The 16711-nt window shown below is 32.7% G+C and overlaps 5 protein-coding genes across 5 annotated transcripts; 2 read left to right on the top strand and 3 right to left on the bottom strand.

Moving 5' to 3' along the window:
• Nucleotides 1–183: 183 nt before the first annotated feature.
• Nucleotides 184–1868, top strand: SNF4 (protein). Its single transcript, NM_001247030.2, is given in 3 exon segments — nt 184–677; nt 1003–1357; nt 1452–1868. Coding segments are annotated over 3 exon segments (1122 nt in total). The 5' UTR covers nt 184–240; the 3' UTR covers nt 1782–1868.
• A 152-nt stretch (nt 1869–2020) lies between these two features.
• LOC101244008 (phosphatidylcholine:diacylglycerol cholinephosphotransferase 1-like) lies at nt 2021–3963 on the top strand. Its single transcript, XM_004242160.5, has 3 exons — nt 2021–3103; nt 3206–3343; nt 3484–3963. Exons 1-3 carry the CDS (start codon nt 2696–2698, stop codon nt 3853–3855), a joined length of 918 nt encoding a protein of 305 aa, XP_004242208.1. The 5' UTR covers nt 2021–2695; the 3' UTR covers nt 3856–3963.
• A 25-nt stretch (nt 3964–3988) lies between these two features.
• On the bottom strand, nt 3989–7488 carry LOC101262625 (methyl-CpG-binding domain-containing protein 11). Its single transcript, XM_004241646.4, has 2 exons — nt 6634–7488; nt 3989–5229 (listed from the first exon to the last, which is right to left on the bottom strand). Exons 1-2 carry the CDS (start codon nt 6715–6717, stop codon nt 4252–4254), a joined length of 1062 nt encoding a protein of 353 aa, XP_004241694.1. The 5' UTR covers nt 6718–7488; the 3' UTR covers nt 3989–4251.
• A 2523-nt stretch (nt 7489–10011) lies between these two features.
• On the bottom strand, nt 10012–13176 carry LOC101262926 (uncharacterized). The gene is made up of 3 exons (XM_004241647.5): nt 12147–13176; nt 10456–10628; nt 10012–10338 (listed from the first exon to the last, which is right to left on the bottom strand). The coding sequence occupies exons 1-3, from the start codon at nt 12633–12635 to the stop codon at nt 10278–10280; spliced, it is 723 nt and encodes a 240-aa protein (XP_004241695.1). The 5' UTR covers nt 12636–13176; the 3' UTR covers nt 10012–10277.
• Nucleotides 13177–14115: 939 nt separating this feature from the next.
• LOC138349404 (secreted RxLR effector protein 161-like) lies at nt 14116–14784 on the bottom strand. The gene has a single exon (XM_069299742.1). It carries the CDS (start codon nt 14782–14784, stop codon nt 14116–14118), a length of 669 nt encoding a protein of 222 aa, XP_069155843.1.
• Nucleotides 14785–16711: the final 1927 nt, after the last annotated feature.

Here is a 16711-nt window from a genome sequence, read left to right as displayed (position 1 = left end):
TATGAGATAAATTTCCACGTACCAAATGACCCAACTGGATAGGATCGGTGTATTGCTCAAGAAGCAAGCACCACGTAGCAAACAAAATAACAAATGGCACTCTTCTCTTTTTCATCCCCTAATGCTGACACGTATTAAGCCACATATGAACCTATATTAGTGCACTTTCAGTTTTTCAACTTCCTCTTTGTTTTCACCCAGCACACAAAATTTTTTTAAAAAAATACTCATACAAACAAAATGCAGGCAACAGCGGAGATACAAGCGGCGGGAAGCCCTCGTAGATCCCAGAAGCATCAGATGCTTAAAGACAAGCAGGTGAAGGATCTAATTATTGATAAAAGGAGACTTGTGGAGGTTCCGTATACAGCCACGCTGGCAGATACAATAAACACTCTGATGGCTAACAAGGTGGTGGCGGTTCCGGTGGCTGCACCGCCTGGGCACTGGATTGGCGCCGGCGGTTCTATGATTTTGGAATCTGATAAACAGACGGGTGCTGTACGAAAACATTATATAGGGATGGTAACTATGCTTGATATTCTCGCATATATTGCTGGAAACGGTTATCGTGATGATGATGATGATCTTACGAAAAAGATGATGGTTCCTGTTTCTTCGATTATTGGGCATTGTCTTGAAAGTCTTAGTTTGTGGACCCTCAGCCCTAACACAAGGTATGTAACGAGGAATTGAGATCTCTTGGCCGCTTACAAAAATAAAAACTGATGTTCTCCTCATGGGTAAAAATGAAGAGGAGATCACAGAACTAAGAAAATTAAGAAATTATTATGAGTAACCTACAAAATGAATCCTGTAGAAAGTAGTGGATGTTGTTAGCAAATACTTTTAATCTATCAAATTGGAATCGGAGTAAGGATTTTTATAATTATGATTACTTCAATAAAGTCCTTGCTGCTATTTGTCAAATGAATTTTGGATATTCAAGGTATTATCTAATTTTGCAAATGTATCTTACGAATTGATTCTTTATATGTGAAGTATTGTGGATTGTATGGAAGTTTTCAGCAAAGGCATACATCGAGCCATGGTACCAGTGAATGGACGATTAGAAAATGTAGTTGGCGTTGAGCTCACCGAGTCAGCGTCATGTTACCGAATGCTAACACAAATGGATCTGCTTAGGTTTTTGAATGACCAGCAGGAGCTTAAAGCGATCATGTCGCACAAGGTCTCGGATAAACAACTCCAAGCAATCACAGACACTGTTTTCGGTGTGACTAATAAGGCGAAAGTTATCGATGTGATCAAATGCATGAGAACAGCTTCACTAAATGCAGTACCAATTGTGGAGTCATCCAATGACATAACAGAAGATCATACTCAGCTTGTGAATGTAAGTTAAAACATTTAGTCTCACTCGTTTGAATTTAATTTATATATATACCTCTTAACGATATCAGGATTATTGTTTTCTATGAAATATACAGGGGAAAAAGAGGAAGATTGTAGGAACATTTTCAGCAACGGACTTGAGAGGCTGTCCTGTATCGAAAATGCAGCCTCTATTGAACCTAGAGGTCCTCGATTTCTTGAAAATGCTGTCGGGAGCTCCTAATACCGGGCTGAGATCTTCATGGAGGGAACAAGTGACATGCCGCCCCGAATCGTCACTCGGGGAAGTGGTAGAGAAAGTTGTTTCAGACAATGTGCATCGTGTTTGGGTGGTGGATGAACAAGGCTTGCTGGAAGGAGTTGTATCCCTAACTGACATGATAAGAGTCATCAGGCTCTGGTATCTTACTGAGTTTTTGCAGTGATGTGTAGTTGTTGTACGCACTCTTTTGCACCCGTTTTGTTCTGGTTGGTGTTTTGGTGTATAAATGAAATGCAATCTGTTTATCAAATGATCAGTTCTCATTCTGAAAATTTGTTTTGTGTCTTACACAAGCGACCCTAAAGGAAAACAATAGGTACTACTAGATTGAAATTTTTCTACCATATCGCTTTCATATAATTATTAATGAACACTACTCTTATGTTCCGGGGACAAACATAAAGCTTGTAACCTATATAAATGTATTGAAGAAAACAACTTCATACATATTCATGAACTTTGCTCAATAATCAATATGCTCAAAAATGTGCCAAAGGATCAAAATCCAAATAAAAGTAAATAGTTTGTAAAGAGCAGCTCTCTCGTATGAGATGATGATAAAGTAGTACTCCGTTATTATCCTTAAACAATGTTTCAAGTTCTTAACTTTGATTTAGTTAATTAAATTATAGCTTAGCAGAAATTTGACTTTTGTTTTGGTCTCTAATTTCTCATTTTCTCTGATATATTTGAAGTCGTCAATCCAAAATTTTACTTAATTAAGATACTTATGATTATAGTAAATTGAATTAGTTCGGTATATAAATAATCGGTGGGAGTAATTGAATAGAAAGTATTTACCATAAGAATTAAACTAATAGCCCTTTAATCTGTTCCTTCTATTCCTTGTAAACCAAATCTGCATTTTTTCCTTCCATATTAGATATTCAGTATGATTTTTTTAGCTTGAAAGTGAGATCTGAGGATCGTTTTCGAATCTCCGTCATCGGATTTCCATTAATACTGATCACATTTCGGAGAAAGACATATGCCGTTGGATTAATACAATTATTGGTGGTAACATCATAGTGTCATTCGTCATGTCTTCGTTCATTCCAGGAAATTCAAACGGCAGAAATGAATGCAGAAACTCTCCATCTTCGTTATTCTTCTTCATCTAGCTTCAACACTAGATCACATTCCTCCATTAACGGATTCCAATTTGAAAATATGGAAATGGAAGACGACAATAAAATTACGGACATGAAGAAAAGACCGCCTTCAGAGTTCGGTGATTCAGGGTGGTTGAGAAATACATTTTTCATGAGATTGACGGCTAGGGATGTGTTCGGTGTGGTGAAGAATCATCCCATACCGTGCATCTTCGCTACCACGTTGCTCTTCTTCATGGGCGTGGAATATACTCTTCATATGGTTCCATCTTCGTCCCCGCCTTTCGATCTGGGATTTGTTGCTACGCGTCCCCTGCATCGTTTGCTTGATTCAAAACCTGCTCTTAATACTGTTCTTGCTGGCCTTAATACGGTACGACTTTTAAATAAAATGGTCACACAATTGATGCCAGATCTAATATGCTTTATGCTGGTTCTGTTTTACAATTTGCCAATTCATTGATTCATCATACAGGGGTTTGTGGGAATGCAAATGGTGTACATAGTATGGGCTTTCTTAATTGAAGGGCGACCAAGAGCGACTATTGCAACTCTGTTCATGTTCACATGTAGAGGCATTCTTGGATATTCCACGCAGCTGCCATTACCAGAGGTAAGCACAAACCAATAAATGTATACAAGTATCTTATTTCCATTTTGTTCGTAAACAAGAATCAAGAAAAATCTCAGTACACTAAGCGTTGAAAGTAGAAAATTTGCGGCCTTTGATTGTTTTCTGGTTTGTTAATGTAGGATTTTCTGGGGTCGGGAGCTGATTTTCCAGTAGGAAATGTGTCGTTTTTCTTGTTCTATTCGGGGCATGTTGCAGCATCAGTGATTGCATCGCTGGATATGAAGCGTATGCAGAGATGGAAATTGTCTTATTTATTTGACACCTTGAACGTATTACAGACGGTGAGATTGTTGAGTACCAGAGGCCATTACACTATTGATTTGGCTGTTGGAGTTGGTGCTGGAATTTTGTTTGATTCTCTCTCTGGAAAATATGAGGAGAAGAGGAAAAAGGAATTGCTCGCAGGCAGCCCTGATGGCTCTACTAATGGTGCGTTTCATAACTCGAAATTACATGAAAATGGTGAATATTTAAGTGTTTCTGCAGATTAGAACTTCCCATTCCAGCATTTCATTCTTTTCAACTGTAAAAAAACACCTTTACTATAGTGTTAGTATGTTACAAATTTCAATTTCCCCAACAAAATATTCAGTTATGAACACATTACTCATCACAAAGGGGCAATTCGAAAGCTCTACATGTTATAGCAAATAGAACTCTGCAAGTCACAAATCATCTCCTAAAACATTCTACATCAAGTTTTAATAACAGATCCAAGTGTACCACGACAGAAACAAATACATACACCACAATGCGAGTACTACAGTCCTGGAAACTAGACACTAAACTACCAGAGAATCGAAGTTTACGATTACAATAATCAAATTGAATCTAAAAGTCAGTAAACATGTAACAGAAAATGTCCTAAGGTTGATGCAGATGATGCATCAGCAGCTAATAGGCGCAGGTGATTGATGCTGCTGGGGATGAACCAACCCTGGTTGATTAATATTGTTATTTTCCATAGCTAACTCAGTTCCTTCCGTTTTTTTCTCCTCCTCTTTCGGCCCATCTTCACCATCATTGCTGTGGGCATCCTTAGATACCCCGTCAACAGCATGTTCTGCTTGGCCGGCACTCCCTCCTACGGTGACATTGGTCCCTTCTGCAGCGAGTTCTTCTAGTTTGTTTTGAGACTCCAGCTTTTCTTCAGATACTTGTTTTTCCTCGATACCTGCATTTTCTGACTTGTGTCTACCAACATCAGCACTGTGAACTTCCTCAGATTCAGGCTCTCGCTCGTCCCCAGAGGGCAGTTCAGCACCTTTTAAGCACTTATCTTTTTCCACAGCTTCCACCTCTTTCTTCTTCTTGTCCTCCATTTCAGCTTCTGCATTTTCCGACTTGTCCTGATTGCCGTCATCAGCACTGTGAAATTCCTCCGATTCAGAATCTGGCTTCTCCGCAGGGGGCAGTTTAGCATCCTCTATGCGCTCATCTTCTACCACAGCTTCCGCCTCTTTCTTCCCCTTGTCCTGCATTTCAGCTTCTGCTTCTCCAGCTTTCTTCTCCAAGTTTTCATTTTCTTCTTTGGAAGATTCCATCCCTTTAGTTTCTGCACTTCCCATCTCAGCTTTTGCAGCAGCCTTTTCCTTGCTATCTTTCTTTGTACCAGAGGATGTCCGGCGTTTTTTCTTTGGTGATTCAAGTAGTGAAGGTGGTCTCATTGCCTTGACCTTCTCACTGATCCTTGCTGATCTCCTTGGAGTCTCACCGGTACTCCAATCAAATTCTGATATACCAGGGCTTCCAGGATGTGCTTTGAGATACTGCTCCAACTGTTTGCGGTTTTTGACCTCCTCTCCTGTTGGAGCGATGAATACTACCTCACTCTTCTTCGGTGTACCCCCTTGCTTTGGGGTGAACTGCAAAATGACAGAGGTAAAATATACATCAACTGTAAATGTAAGCTGCAAAACAGCACATATTGAATTCCCTTAAATAGGACTACTCCTACGTCTCCCAAGAAAGCCCAGAGTACACTGCATAACATCACTACAACAAAACAACTTTTATCGGCAATAAATACACATTAATAAAAAGAGTGTTTAAGTCTTTATACCGACATTAGTTAAGTGTCTCGCTAAGGACATATACAAAGAGTGCTAATTGCCGCTAAAAATACATATTAAGCGGCAATTGAGTTAATTAATTGTCACAAAAGATCAATTTTTTATGTATTGCGTTGTCCAACTATCCATCTTCAGCACAGGTATAAACTACTCTCTCTACCTTTCACATGCAAGGTTGTTTGCTGACTCCTTGACGAATAGGAAGAGTTACACTAATAGTGAAATTAGTGATAAGACTTCACAATTCTTAAATAAGAGGCTAGACTCCACTATCACAATTCTAACGACGGACTATCTGAGCTGTCAAGAAAAATGTTAAAAGACCGTAAACAAAATATGAACAAGGTATAAAGACAAGGGACTCCAAGGGGTGATAAATAGAAGGATCGAGTTATAACGGTTATGACCCAACACACTAATACCAAGATGAGGATGTCCAGGTCAATATTGGTTGGTTCAGGGTGTAGCCTAGCTGTTATGTTAACGAAGTGATTGAGAGCCATGAAGTCTTAAGGTTCAAATTACGGTAGAGGCAAAAACACTAGGTGATCCTTTCCATTTATTCTAGCCTTCGATTGACGGAGTTGCCTAATACTTGAGAGCCATGAAGTCTTAAGGTTCAAATTACGGTAGAGGCAAAAACACTAGGCGATCCTTTCCATTTATTCTAGCCTTCGATTGACGGAGATAAGTTACCTGATACTTGTTGCAGGTGAAAAGTGGAAGATATTCATGAAATTAGTCCAAGGGCGTCAAAGCTGGCAATTCTTTAGTTTATCGTTATCTTCCAGTCACTAAAGTAATTATCTTAGCCCAAAATAGAAGGTTTAACAATCAACCTGTTCAGATCGCGCTCTTTTTAGCTCATCTCATCCCAACCTTTGGTCAGCCAATACAGGTATAACTAATTATACTGCATCAGTAAGTTAACTAAGACTTAAACAGTCAAATTTACAGACAGATGCAAAGCTAATTGATGATGCTACACTTGTTAACAGTGAAACTTCCTCAAAAACCCCAATTTTTCCACCAAGAAACCAAAAAAAAAAAATTAACCAGAACATGATCATGCTTCCTATTACATGAATTTTGTGAACCAAAAGACTAAAAATTAAGCTGACAAACACCTACAGAAAGTTCAAACTACCACAGAAAATGAATTAAGGCAACAAAAAAGCAAAAAAAATAAAATTGTACCAATTTTTTCCAAGAAGGAGGTGCAGGAAGCTCCACCGACACAATTTCATCATCATGACTCCCCTTCTCCATAGGACTTGCCATGGTTAGAAAAAAAAAATTCCAACTTTGTTTACAGTAAAATAAAATTCACAAAGATAGAAATTGAAGTAAAGTTTGTGATGGGCATGTATGAAGTTTTGCAGTAAAGAGGTTGTGTTTTTGATTAGATAAAACTTGGCTGATAGCAACCGCCACGCCGTGAAACAGATAGACCACACGTGCCACGTAGCCAACTTTCAAGGACAAACGAGCCTTATCAGTTAACACATCCAAACCGACAATTTCCTCTTATGACTCCTCTTTCCCATTTTATCATTATGATATTTAAGGAAAATAAATTAATTTATAATGTTTTTATCTAGAATAATTTTTAGATAAACGGTATATTATTACCTTCTATTAAAAAAATATTTTATTATAATAAAGTGACTTTTTCTTGAAATTGACTAAGAAAATCAGGTGTCACCTAAATTACGTGACATCCTTCTTTTTTTGGTTCTCCTAAAAGTATATCATTTTATTATAATTAAAAATAATTTAATTTTCGTACTTTATTTTACCTCTTAATAAAATGTTTATCAAACTAACAAATATTCAATCATTATTTTAGATGTTAAATTTTAAAAAATAAATTCTCTAAATAATACATGTTAAGTCAAAAAATTTGACATAAATGGAATTGGGAGGGTAATACAAATTTTTTTTAATAATCACACAAATCTTATGCAATATTCAAGATCATAATGAGGCTTTATTATAATAATAAATAAAAAATATCACGCCACACAATCTTCTTCGAAATACAAATGATTTGATTTATTTTGCAATTTAAAATTCTAAATATCTTATATCCTACACGGTCCAAATGGCATATTCGAAGGTGAAGATTCGTTGGTTAAAGTTGTTTCCACTAAATATCTTCAAAACACGTATACTCCGTTTTAAAAAAAAAAAAGATTTTCTTTTTTAGTTTATTTTTAAAAAATATTTTTTTTATAATATTTTAATTTTAATTTATGATATGGTATATTTAAAGTCACATAATTAAAGATTATTTTATTTATTTAACATAATTTTAATTTAAAATTAAATTATTTTTAAAAAAAAATCGTATTAGATCAAATTAGATTAGTGGGCAGAGTACATCTTAAAATTTTAAAAATGCTTTATAGAAGGGTCCTTAGAAGTGATGTGGGCACTTATGATGCTGTCTATTATTTCCCAACCTCGACAGAGCGTGTCGATCACGCAAGATTTTCAGTCGTCAGATTTGAGGTGGTGTATTGCACGCTCTATGGGGAACAATTTTGTACGGACTGCGGGGGAACATCAAACATGGGACCCGTTGCTAATGGATATGGTTTCGGATTTTGGTCCCCCAATTATGCGCTATTAATCGAATTGGAATATGAATTTTAGGTCCGGACACTCGGACTTTATCACTTTTTAAAAATTTTGACATGACATATCAGTATAATTTTATGATTGAAGTTCGTTTTCGTACCAAGGATAATATAAATTAATTTTAGAAATTATTGTTTTGACCAGAAAATATGATCGAAATAATATTTTATGTATTTTATTTATTTAATTTTAATATTTTTAACTTTAAAAAAATCAATTTTTTTAAAAATATCACAAGTTTTTAAAATTTCTGGACAAAAAATTACGTATGCTAGTATTTTCTACTTTATTTCATATGGTATTATTTAACTTAAGATGTCAAGAAAAAGTAAGATTCTTAAAATTTGTTATTTAAAATAATATTTAGATATTTTTATGATTGAAAATTATTTTATTAAAATTAAAATAAAATATTTTTAATTAAATTATTTCTGATTATAATAAAATAATTTTTTTCATATAATCTGCACAAAATACGAGGGAGAGAGTATTTCATTTTTTGGCATATATAGCGTACAAACAAGTTTGACAGTTCATATGGTGCATTGTTTAGATCTTAACAAAGATTTTCTTCTTGCTTCCTGTAAGTCTGCGTCTGTATATACGATTTAAATAGTGAGTATAAAAATTGAAATTTTTTTAATAATTTTTATAATTTGTAAAAGTTTTGTGTGCGCGAAAATAAATAAATATCCAAATTACATGTATATAACTCCAATTTATATATTTATTTGATTTTATATCATGATTTCGTATATATATATATATATATGCTCAAATTGATCGAAAAAATAAGAGAAATATATATAATAGCAAATATTTAAATCAAAATAAATATTATAACTATTCTTTCATATATTTTTAGTTAGCAAATCTTACTTGATTTTTGTCATTTGATTGTGGCCCGCTAAATTTAAAAAATGGAAGATTTATTTTTATACAAACACCTTCTCTATCTTTTCTCTCCTATTTTCTGTCGATTTCTCCTCAAATCAATTTTTTAAAAAAAATTGGTTGGGCCACATATTTTAAGAAATAGAAGATTTATTATTTTTATACAAATCTTTTCCTATTTTTTCTCTTCGAGTTTCTTTTGATTTCTCCTAATCTCTTCAAATTATTTTTTTTTAAAAAAAATTATGTATGATTTCCAATAGATTTTAAATTATATACATATTACACTAGTACAAAATCATATATATATAGATTTCACTTATACATATACGTACGTATATACATATACAATTAACAGTCTAATACAAAGAACATATACATGTACTATTAATAGCTAATACAAAATTTTATTTATATACCAATCCCATATATATAAACCGTGGAATATACAATAATATAGTTATATATACATATTCATATACAAATTTATATTTAAATACATATAATAACATATACAACTGAAAATCACCACTAAAAAAACATATAGTTATACAACTTACAGGCAAGTAAGTTTCTTATTTATACACAAATTTCAAATATATACTTATACAATTGGAATGAATACCAAAATATACAAATTAATAATCGCCCTATACACTTATAATTATACAATACAAACATTTTCATGCCCAAGTTTCTTTTGTCTTTCTCTCTTTCTCGTTTTATACAAATTCAAGTTATATATAATTTATCTCTTCCTCGTTTTATACAATTCTCTTCAATTGTATATGTATAGCGAATTATACATATATATATATATATACTATGGAGTGCAAATTTTGTTATATCATACAAATATTAATTTTGTATTTGTTATATGTGAAAGTTGCCCAAAAAATAATAACCAACAGAAAAAAAAAGAGACAATTTGGAGTAGGACTTAATTGTCACACTTGATCAGAAACAGTCATAGACCAGGCCCAAATTTTAGCCCAGTTTGTTAGGAATGAATTTCCACTTTCCAGAGCCCAGTAAAGATTGCATATACTCCCTCTTTTCCATTAATGAGATAATTTTTAGATTATGAGAGTGAAAACTTTTAATTTTGATCATAATTTGGGGAAAAATAAATAAATTTTACATATTCGAAAGAGTCCAATTAATTTGAACCAAGAAGCCATTATAATCGAATTCATCCACTATAATTTGAATAATGATAATTTCTTCGATCTTGTGTATTATTATTGGACTTGAGACTGTGAGTATTCATTTATCGACGTACGATATAATTCCACTGAGCTCTTTTACTTCTTCAATTCCTCCTCAGCATCCCACAAGAACCTAGCATATGATGCCACTACATAACTGCGCAACAATAGTAATCCATGTATTAAATTAAAGTATGTTCTGAATAAATTGAAGTTTAATCACTTAACTCCTTTAGATTAATGATTTAAATTATTTTTTAGAAAAGGTTTATACCAATCATGAGGGTCAAATTTAACAGCTTGATCAAAATAAGCATTGGCACGAGATGCATTTTTTTGAGTTAACCAAATTAGATCTGCATAAAGTGACAACACATTCCCATCCATTGGATTTAACACTACAGCTCTTCCGCAATATTCTTCTGCTTTTACTAAATCCCCCTTAACCTGTTTTTCCAAAAACATAATCTCCATATTAATTACACTTGTTTTGATAAAAACAAATCACATGTTTCAATTTGATTGTTAGTGATTTGTCCTGACTTATCATGAAAATTTAAAAAGTAAAAAAAAAAAAATTAAACTCATATAAACTGTATTTTCTCCGTGTTATTTTATATGTCATATTTTTACTTTGCATTTGCATTAATAAATAATGTTACTTTACCCTTCAACCCTTATTTTCTTTTTTTGAAACTCAAGTTTTCAATCAACAAATATGAATTAATTTATTTTGATTAATTCATTTAAATAATGAACATGAATCATTGCTTCGTTTTTTTCTAAATTGATTAAATGTATATTTTCAAGGCTAATAACTCATAAGAATAAGAAATGAATAATATATATGATAATTTATATATTGATTTTATAAAATAACAAGTATTATAAATCAACTATTTATCAAAAGAAACTACCTACAAAATGGAACTATTATGATCTTAAAATTTAGGAGCATTTACCAAAAAAGGAAAGAATGTTTATCGTTAAATGGATCAAAAAGAAAAATAGACAAACAAACTGGACTAGCAGAATAATATTAATACTCTGTTTTGTTTATTTTAATTTATCTATTATATTGAAATATTTATTTTTACACGTAAAGTTTAGAATTCAAATTTTTTTTACTATTTTATATCTATTTTACTTTTGTTAATAAGTAATATTTTCTCCGTTTCATTTTATGTGACAATTTTTTTTTGATCATTCTAAAAGAGAATGTCATATTTTCTTATATGGTAAGTATTTAAAGGTGTAATTTCTCTTTTACCTTTATTGATCCTATTTAGTTTTAAATAGTACTTTAATACATTTACGAGGAGAAAGAAAAATGAATCTACTTATGAAGGACAATTTAATAAACAATTCAAAGTCTTCATTTATTTTTTAAACTTTGTGCCTGATCAAATAATATCACATAAAATGAGACGGATGAAATTTTACTTTTTACGCTCTGTATTAATTTTTGAGGCATTTTAATATTTTAGTCTGTGTCTGAAAAAGACTCTAACACATGCATCATTAGAAATAATTTAAGTATCTAACATTAGTTTTGTGCACGCTAAGTCAAAAATTGTCAGGTAAAGTGAAACAAAAAGAGCAATAATTAAGGATAATATAGTATACATTATTATTCATCGTCTCTTAAGCATGAACATAATCATAGATTCGAAGGAAATATTATCTTCGTTCATTTTTAATTGTTATTGTTTTTTTAGAGTTAAAATGATAAGAAATTTGACAAATATAGTAACATTTTACGATATATTATTCATTATATTGATATGTAAAAATTTACAATTTATATTATTTTTCAAATAATTTATGAATATTTAAATTTTATTTTTTAAAATATCAAATTAACGTAATCTAATATAATTTAAAAAATTAATCAAATTATTTTTCAAAAAATGCTATAATTAAGACTATCAAAGATATAATGTTAATTCACGATAGTTTACGTACCTCTTTCAAAAACCTTGCGTAGTTTGCGAGTAAAAGTGCATTTGTCGGGTAAGTTTCGATCATTTTCTTGTAATACGCTTCTGTATTTTCATTCCCATGCCAACCATTTGAATTATCCGAACCTGAACCCGAACCCGAACCATCTCCACCTCTGCCACCACCGGTCCAACGGCCACCGCTGTAGACTTTACCTCCGCCTCCGTCTTCCGGTGCAGCGCAATAATCCTCCGATGATCCGAATTTCGTCGTCTTAACTTCGTCATTATAAGTTGATGATGATAATTCTATGTTGGAACGAGAATTCCTTTTGCTTATTTTGTTCATAGGAATATTGTTTTTCTTCTGATCAGGACCGTCCATTTCTCTCCTATTGCAATAACAGTAATTTTCATCATAATTAAGCTGAATGGACGTTGATAATGGGGTTCTGAAATTGGATATCCATGAATTAAGTATGCAATTCGATGATGATGAGCTTCGTAATAACATTGCATATATTAGAAGAGAGATAAAATTTGTGTCCTGATGTCTTGGTTACATCCATGATTTTATAAAGGAGAATGTTACTATTTTCTTAGTTCGAAATAAAAAAAGACTTCTGAATTTTGTATCCGCATCAAATTTATTATACGCTTTAAGCATATAACGTGCAAAGTTATAACTGAAAAGTTGACAAAAAATAAAAGATTTTATTTGTCTTAGTTTATGTGGCGCTTTTCGAATTTTGAAATTTAAACAAGTCTATTTTTAACCGTAAATTTTTCTTACATCTTTTTATTATTGTGACTTATAGTACATTTTATATAATTTATAAATATATATATTTCATTTTAAAAAATTGAAGAATTCACGCGCAAAATTTTAATCAAACTTAAATTGTTTGACTATAAAAAATAAAAATTATCACGTAAATTGAGAAAAGGAAGAATATTTCTTTTTTTAAAAAAAAGATATTTTTTTCGATTCATTTGACTTGACAATGAGCTTGTTAGTAACATGATACACTTTAATTAAATTAAATTGGTGTCTCTTTAAAAAGAAAAAAACATCTAGGATTTTATAGAGGAAAAAATCACGCCCTCCCTTCCTTTTTGGTAATTTTCCATTTTAGCTTTTGCATGTTCTTAAGAGATACTAACATGATTATTTTATTATTATATTCATATAAATTCATGTATGGTTAAAAATTGTGCAAAATAATTTGAAAAATAAATTAGTAACATAAAGGATAAAACATTATTATGTATTACCAAAATTGATAAATAAAAATAACAATGTCATTTAATATAATGAACAAATAAAATCAGTACTTCAGTAATTAAGGACCGTTGAAAAGAAATAATATGGAACAATTTAATTGTTGCATGTGATAAAAATAATATTATGATATATTTTTTAATATAATGAACAAACTAAATCAATACTTCAATAATTAAGGATCGTTGAGAAAAAATAATGTGGAATGAAATAATTATTGCATGTGACGGAAATAATAATATACACTTTTTATATAATGAATAAATAAAAATAGTATTTCAATAATTAAGGACCGTTCAGAAGAAATAATACAAAATCATATAATTGCTTCATGTGACGAACATATTGTTGAAACAATTGAACAAGATGAAGAAGAGCAAGATGAAGAAGAAGAAGAAGGATCTGGAAGAAAATATCTCCACTTCTATTTCATTAGAAAGGAATACAAAAGCTCTTAATGAAAACAACTAAAAACTACTTTATATAGAACTTAAAATACTAACTAATCTAACAGATTCTAACCGTAATTTGTTATAACTAATTTTAGTTAGCTAAGTAATAACTCCTTTCTCATTACTCCCCCTCAAGCTGGTAGGTGTGAATACATTCAAAACTCCCAGCTTGGAAACCAAATGCTCATGTTGTGCTCTTGCCAGCCCCTTTGTCATAATGTCTGCTTGCTGTTCTTGTGTCCTTAGATATAGTGTTTGAATTAACCCCATTTGTATCTTTTCTCTGATGAAATGGCAGTCGACTTCAATGTGCTTTGTTCTTTCGTGGTAACTGGATTAGCTGCTATCTGTAAAGCTGCTTTGCGGTCACAGAAAAGCTTTACAGGTAGATGTATTTCTTCCCCTAATTCTTTGTATAATGCAATGATCCAAACTAATTCTGATACAGTAGAAGCCATGCTTCTATACTCTGATTCGGCTGAACTCCTTGATACTGTTGTTTGTTTCTTTGACTTCCAAGAAATCAAATACTCTCCATGTTTGATTAAGAACCCTGTCACTGATCTTCTTGTATTTGGACATGCTGTCCAATCTGCATCACAGAAGGCTATTAATTCTCTGTCTTTCTTGCTGCTCATCAACACTCCCATTGCAGGTTCTCTTTTTATGTATCTAACCACTTTAAGAGCTGCTTCCATGTATGATTTCTTTGGACATTGCAGAAACTGACTTAAAGTTTGTACTGCAAATCCAATGTCAGGCCTAGTTAGTGTCAAATATAATAATCTTCCAATTAATCTTTGGTATGGACCCTTGTCTGCCAATACTTGATCATCTGTAATATTCATGGCTTCATCTAGCAATGTATTTGTTAACTTCAAGTTGATGTCCAGTGGTGTCCAAGATGGTTTAGCTGCAGTCAATCCCATCTCCTCTATCAATTCTAAAGCATATTTTCTTTGGTTCATCAGTATGCCCTTTTTTGATCTGCTGAATTCTATGCCAAGGAAATATCTCAAAATTCCAAGATCTTTAATCTTGAATCTAGCATGTAATTCTTATTTGGTGTGCCTATTAACACCAAATCATTTCCAGCTATCAACATATCATCTACATACACCAAGATCACTATTATTTGTGTATGATGTTTCTTTATGAACAATGAATGGTCTAGGCTGCTCTGATTAAAACCAAGATCAACTAATGCATCACTCAATTTTACATTCCATTGTCTACTTGCCTGTTTCAATCCATACAATGATTTTACTAGCCTACACACCATTCCTGAAGTCTCCCCCTGGCTAGAAAAACCTTCAGGCAAAGACATGTACACTTCTTCATGTAAGTCACCTTATAAAAAGGCATTATACACATCCATCTGATGTATATGCCAATGAGATCCTGCAGCAATTGATAAAACACTTCTTACTGTGACCATCTTCACAACAGGTGAGAATGTATCTTGATAATCAAGACCCTCCCTCTGATTGTAACCTTTGGCAACTAATCTAGCCTTATATCTCTCCACTGTACCATCAGCCTTAAACTTGATCTTGTAAACCCATTTACAACCAATAGGTTTCTTGTGAGAGGGTAAAGATACTATAAGCCATGTCTTATTTGCCTCAAGTGCTTGGATCTCTTCTTTCATAGCTGAAATCCATCTAGGATCTGAACATGCCTCCTTGTAAGACTTAGGCTCAGTGATACTAGAGAAAGCACACAAATAGGACTGATATTGTGAGGATAAATTGGCATAATGCAAACAATGTGATAAAGGATGATGTAATGAAGTAGAAGCAGCATATGTGACAAAATCAGTCATCCATGTAGGTTGTTTCCTAACCCTATGTGACTGTCTCAAAGGCATAGAGTTAACACCAGCAGGCATAGTAGAAATATCAACATCATCAACCTCAATATTAGGAACAATGTCAGGCCTAGCAAGAACATCGGGTGGAGGAGACAAATGTGAGTCATTAATGGGAGAATCTTCAGTGTTTGTAGATATGTCCAGGAAAACAGTAGGAGAAGGAAATGTATTCTGGAAAGGAAATGAATCCTCCCTAAAACTAACATCTCTAGATATGAAAAAATTATGAGTTATTAGATTATACAACACATAACCTTTTGTAACTTCAGAGTAACCCATATGTACTGCAGGAACAACTTTGGCTTCAAACTTATCTCCAGGTGGTAAACACTTAGCATAACATAAACAACCTATTGTTCTGAGGTGTGTTAAGGACCCTTTAACACCATGAAACACTTCAAAAGGAGACTTGTTGTTGAGAGCTATAGATGGCAATCTATTCATCATATACACAGCCCCAAGCACACAATGACCCCAGTATGTAATAGGTATAGAACCCTGAAATCTGATAGCCCTGGCTAGTTCTAGAATATATCTGTGTTTCCTCTCCACCACTCCATTTTGTTGTGGTGTGTAAACACATGTTTTCTGATGTACGATACCAAGAGATGTAAACAAAGCATGACAACTAGAATTGACAAATTCAGTCCCATTATCTGATCTCAATACTTTGACCCTTTTTCCACATTGTGTACTGACTAGCTGAAAAAAATTTCTTAACACTACCACCACATCATTCTTTAATTTCAGCAAAAATATCCAAGTCATACGAGAATGATCATCCACAACAGTCAGAAACATTCTATAACCATCAAAAGTAGGAACATGAAATGGTCCCCATACATCCAAGTGCAACAAATCAAAAATACAAGAAGATCTATTCTCACTATTAGGAAAGGGCAATCTGGTTTGTCGAGCTAATGGACACACATCACATTTGTCTAAAATCCTTTTGCATTCATTAGGATCAATATTAAAAAAGT

The sequence above is a fragment of the Solanum lycopersicum genome, chromosome 6 (genome assembly GCF_036512215.1).
Source record: "Solanum lycopersicum chromosome 6, SLM_r2.1".
Classification (NCBI taxonomy): Eukaryota; Viridiplantae; Streptophyta; class Magnoliopsida; order Solanales; family Solanaceae; genus Solanum; species Solanum lycopersicum.
The sequence above is the reverse complement of the archived record's forward strand: the minus strand, read 5'-3'. Positions and strand labels throughout refer to the sequence as shown.

What these genes read in the sequence shown, in the direction of transcription:
- LOC101262625 (XM_004241646.4), bottom strand. Translation starts at nt 6,717, where the DNA reads ATGGCAAGTCCTATGGAGAAGGGGAGTCATGATGATGAAATTGTGTCG. An exon ending in CTCCTTCTTGGAAAAAATTG is followed by an intron (nt 5,230 to 6,633) that starts GTACAATTTTAT and finishes GTCATTTTGCAG; the next exon opens with TTCACCCCAAAGCAAGGGGG.
- LOC101262926 (XM_004241647.5), bottom strand. Translation starts at nt 12,635, where the DNA reads ATGTTATTACGAAGCTCATCATCATCGAATTGCATACTTAATTCATGG. An exon ending in ACGCAAGGTTTTTGAAAGAG is followed by an intron (nt 10,629 to 12,146) that starts GTACGTAAACTA and finishes TTGGAAAAACAG; the next exon opens with GTTAAGGGGGATTTAGTAAA. An exon ending in AAATTTGACCCTCATGATTG is followed by an intron (nt 10,339 to 10,455) that starts GTATAAACCTTT and finishes ATTGTTGCGCAG; the next exon opens with TTATGTAGTGGCATCATATG.
- LOC138349404 (XM_069299742.1), bottom strand. Translation starts at nt 14,784, where the DNA reads ATGGGATTGACTGCAGCTAAACCATCTTGGACACCACTGGACATCAAC.
- LOC101244008 (XM_004242160.5), top strand. Translation starts at nt 2,696, where the DNA reads ATGAATGCAGAAACTCTCCATCTTCGTTATTCTTCTTCATCTAGCTTC. An exon ending in TTCTTGCTGGCCTTAATACG is followed by an intron (nt 3,104 to 3,205) that starts GTACGACTTTTA and finishes TTCATCATACAG; the next exon opens with GGGTTTGTGGGAATGCAAAT. An exon ending in CGCAGCTGCCATTACCAGAG is followed by an intron (nt 3,344 to 3,483) that starts GTAAGCACAAAC and finishes TTGTTAATGTAG; the next exon opens with GATTTTCTGGGGTCGGGAGC.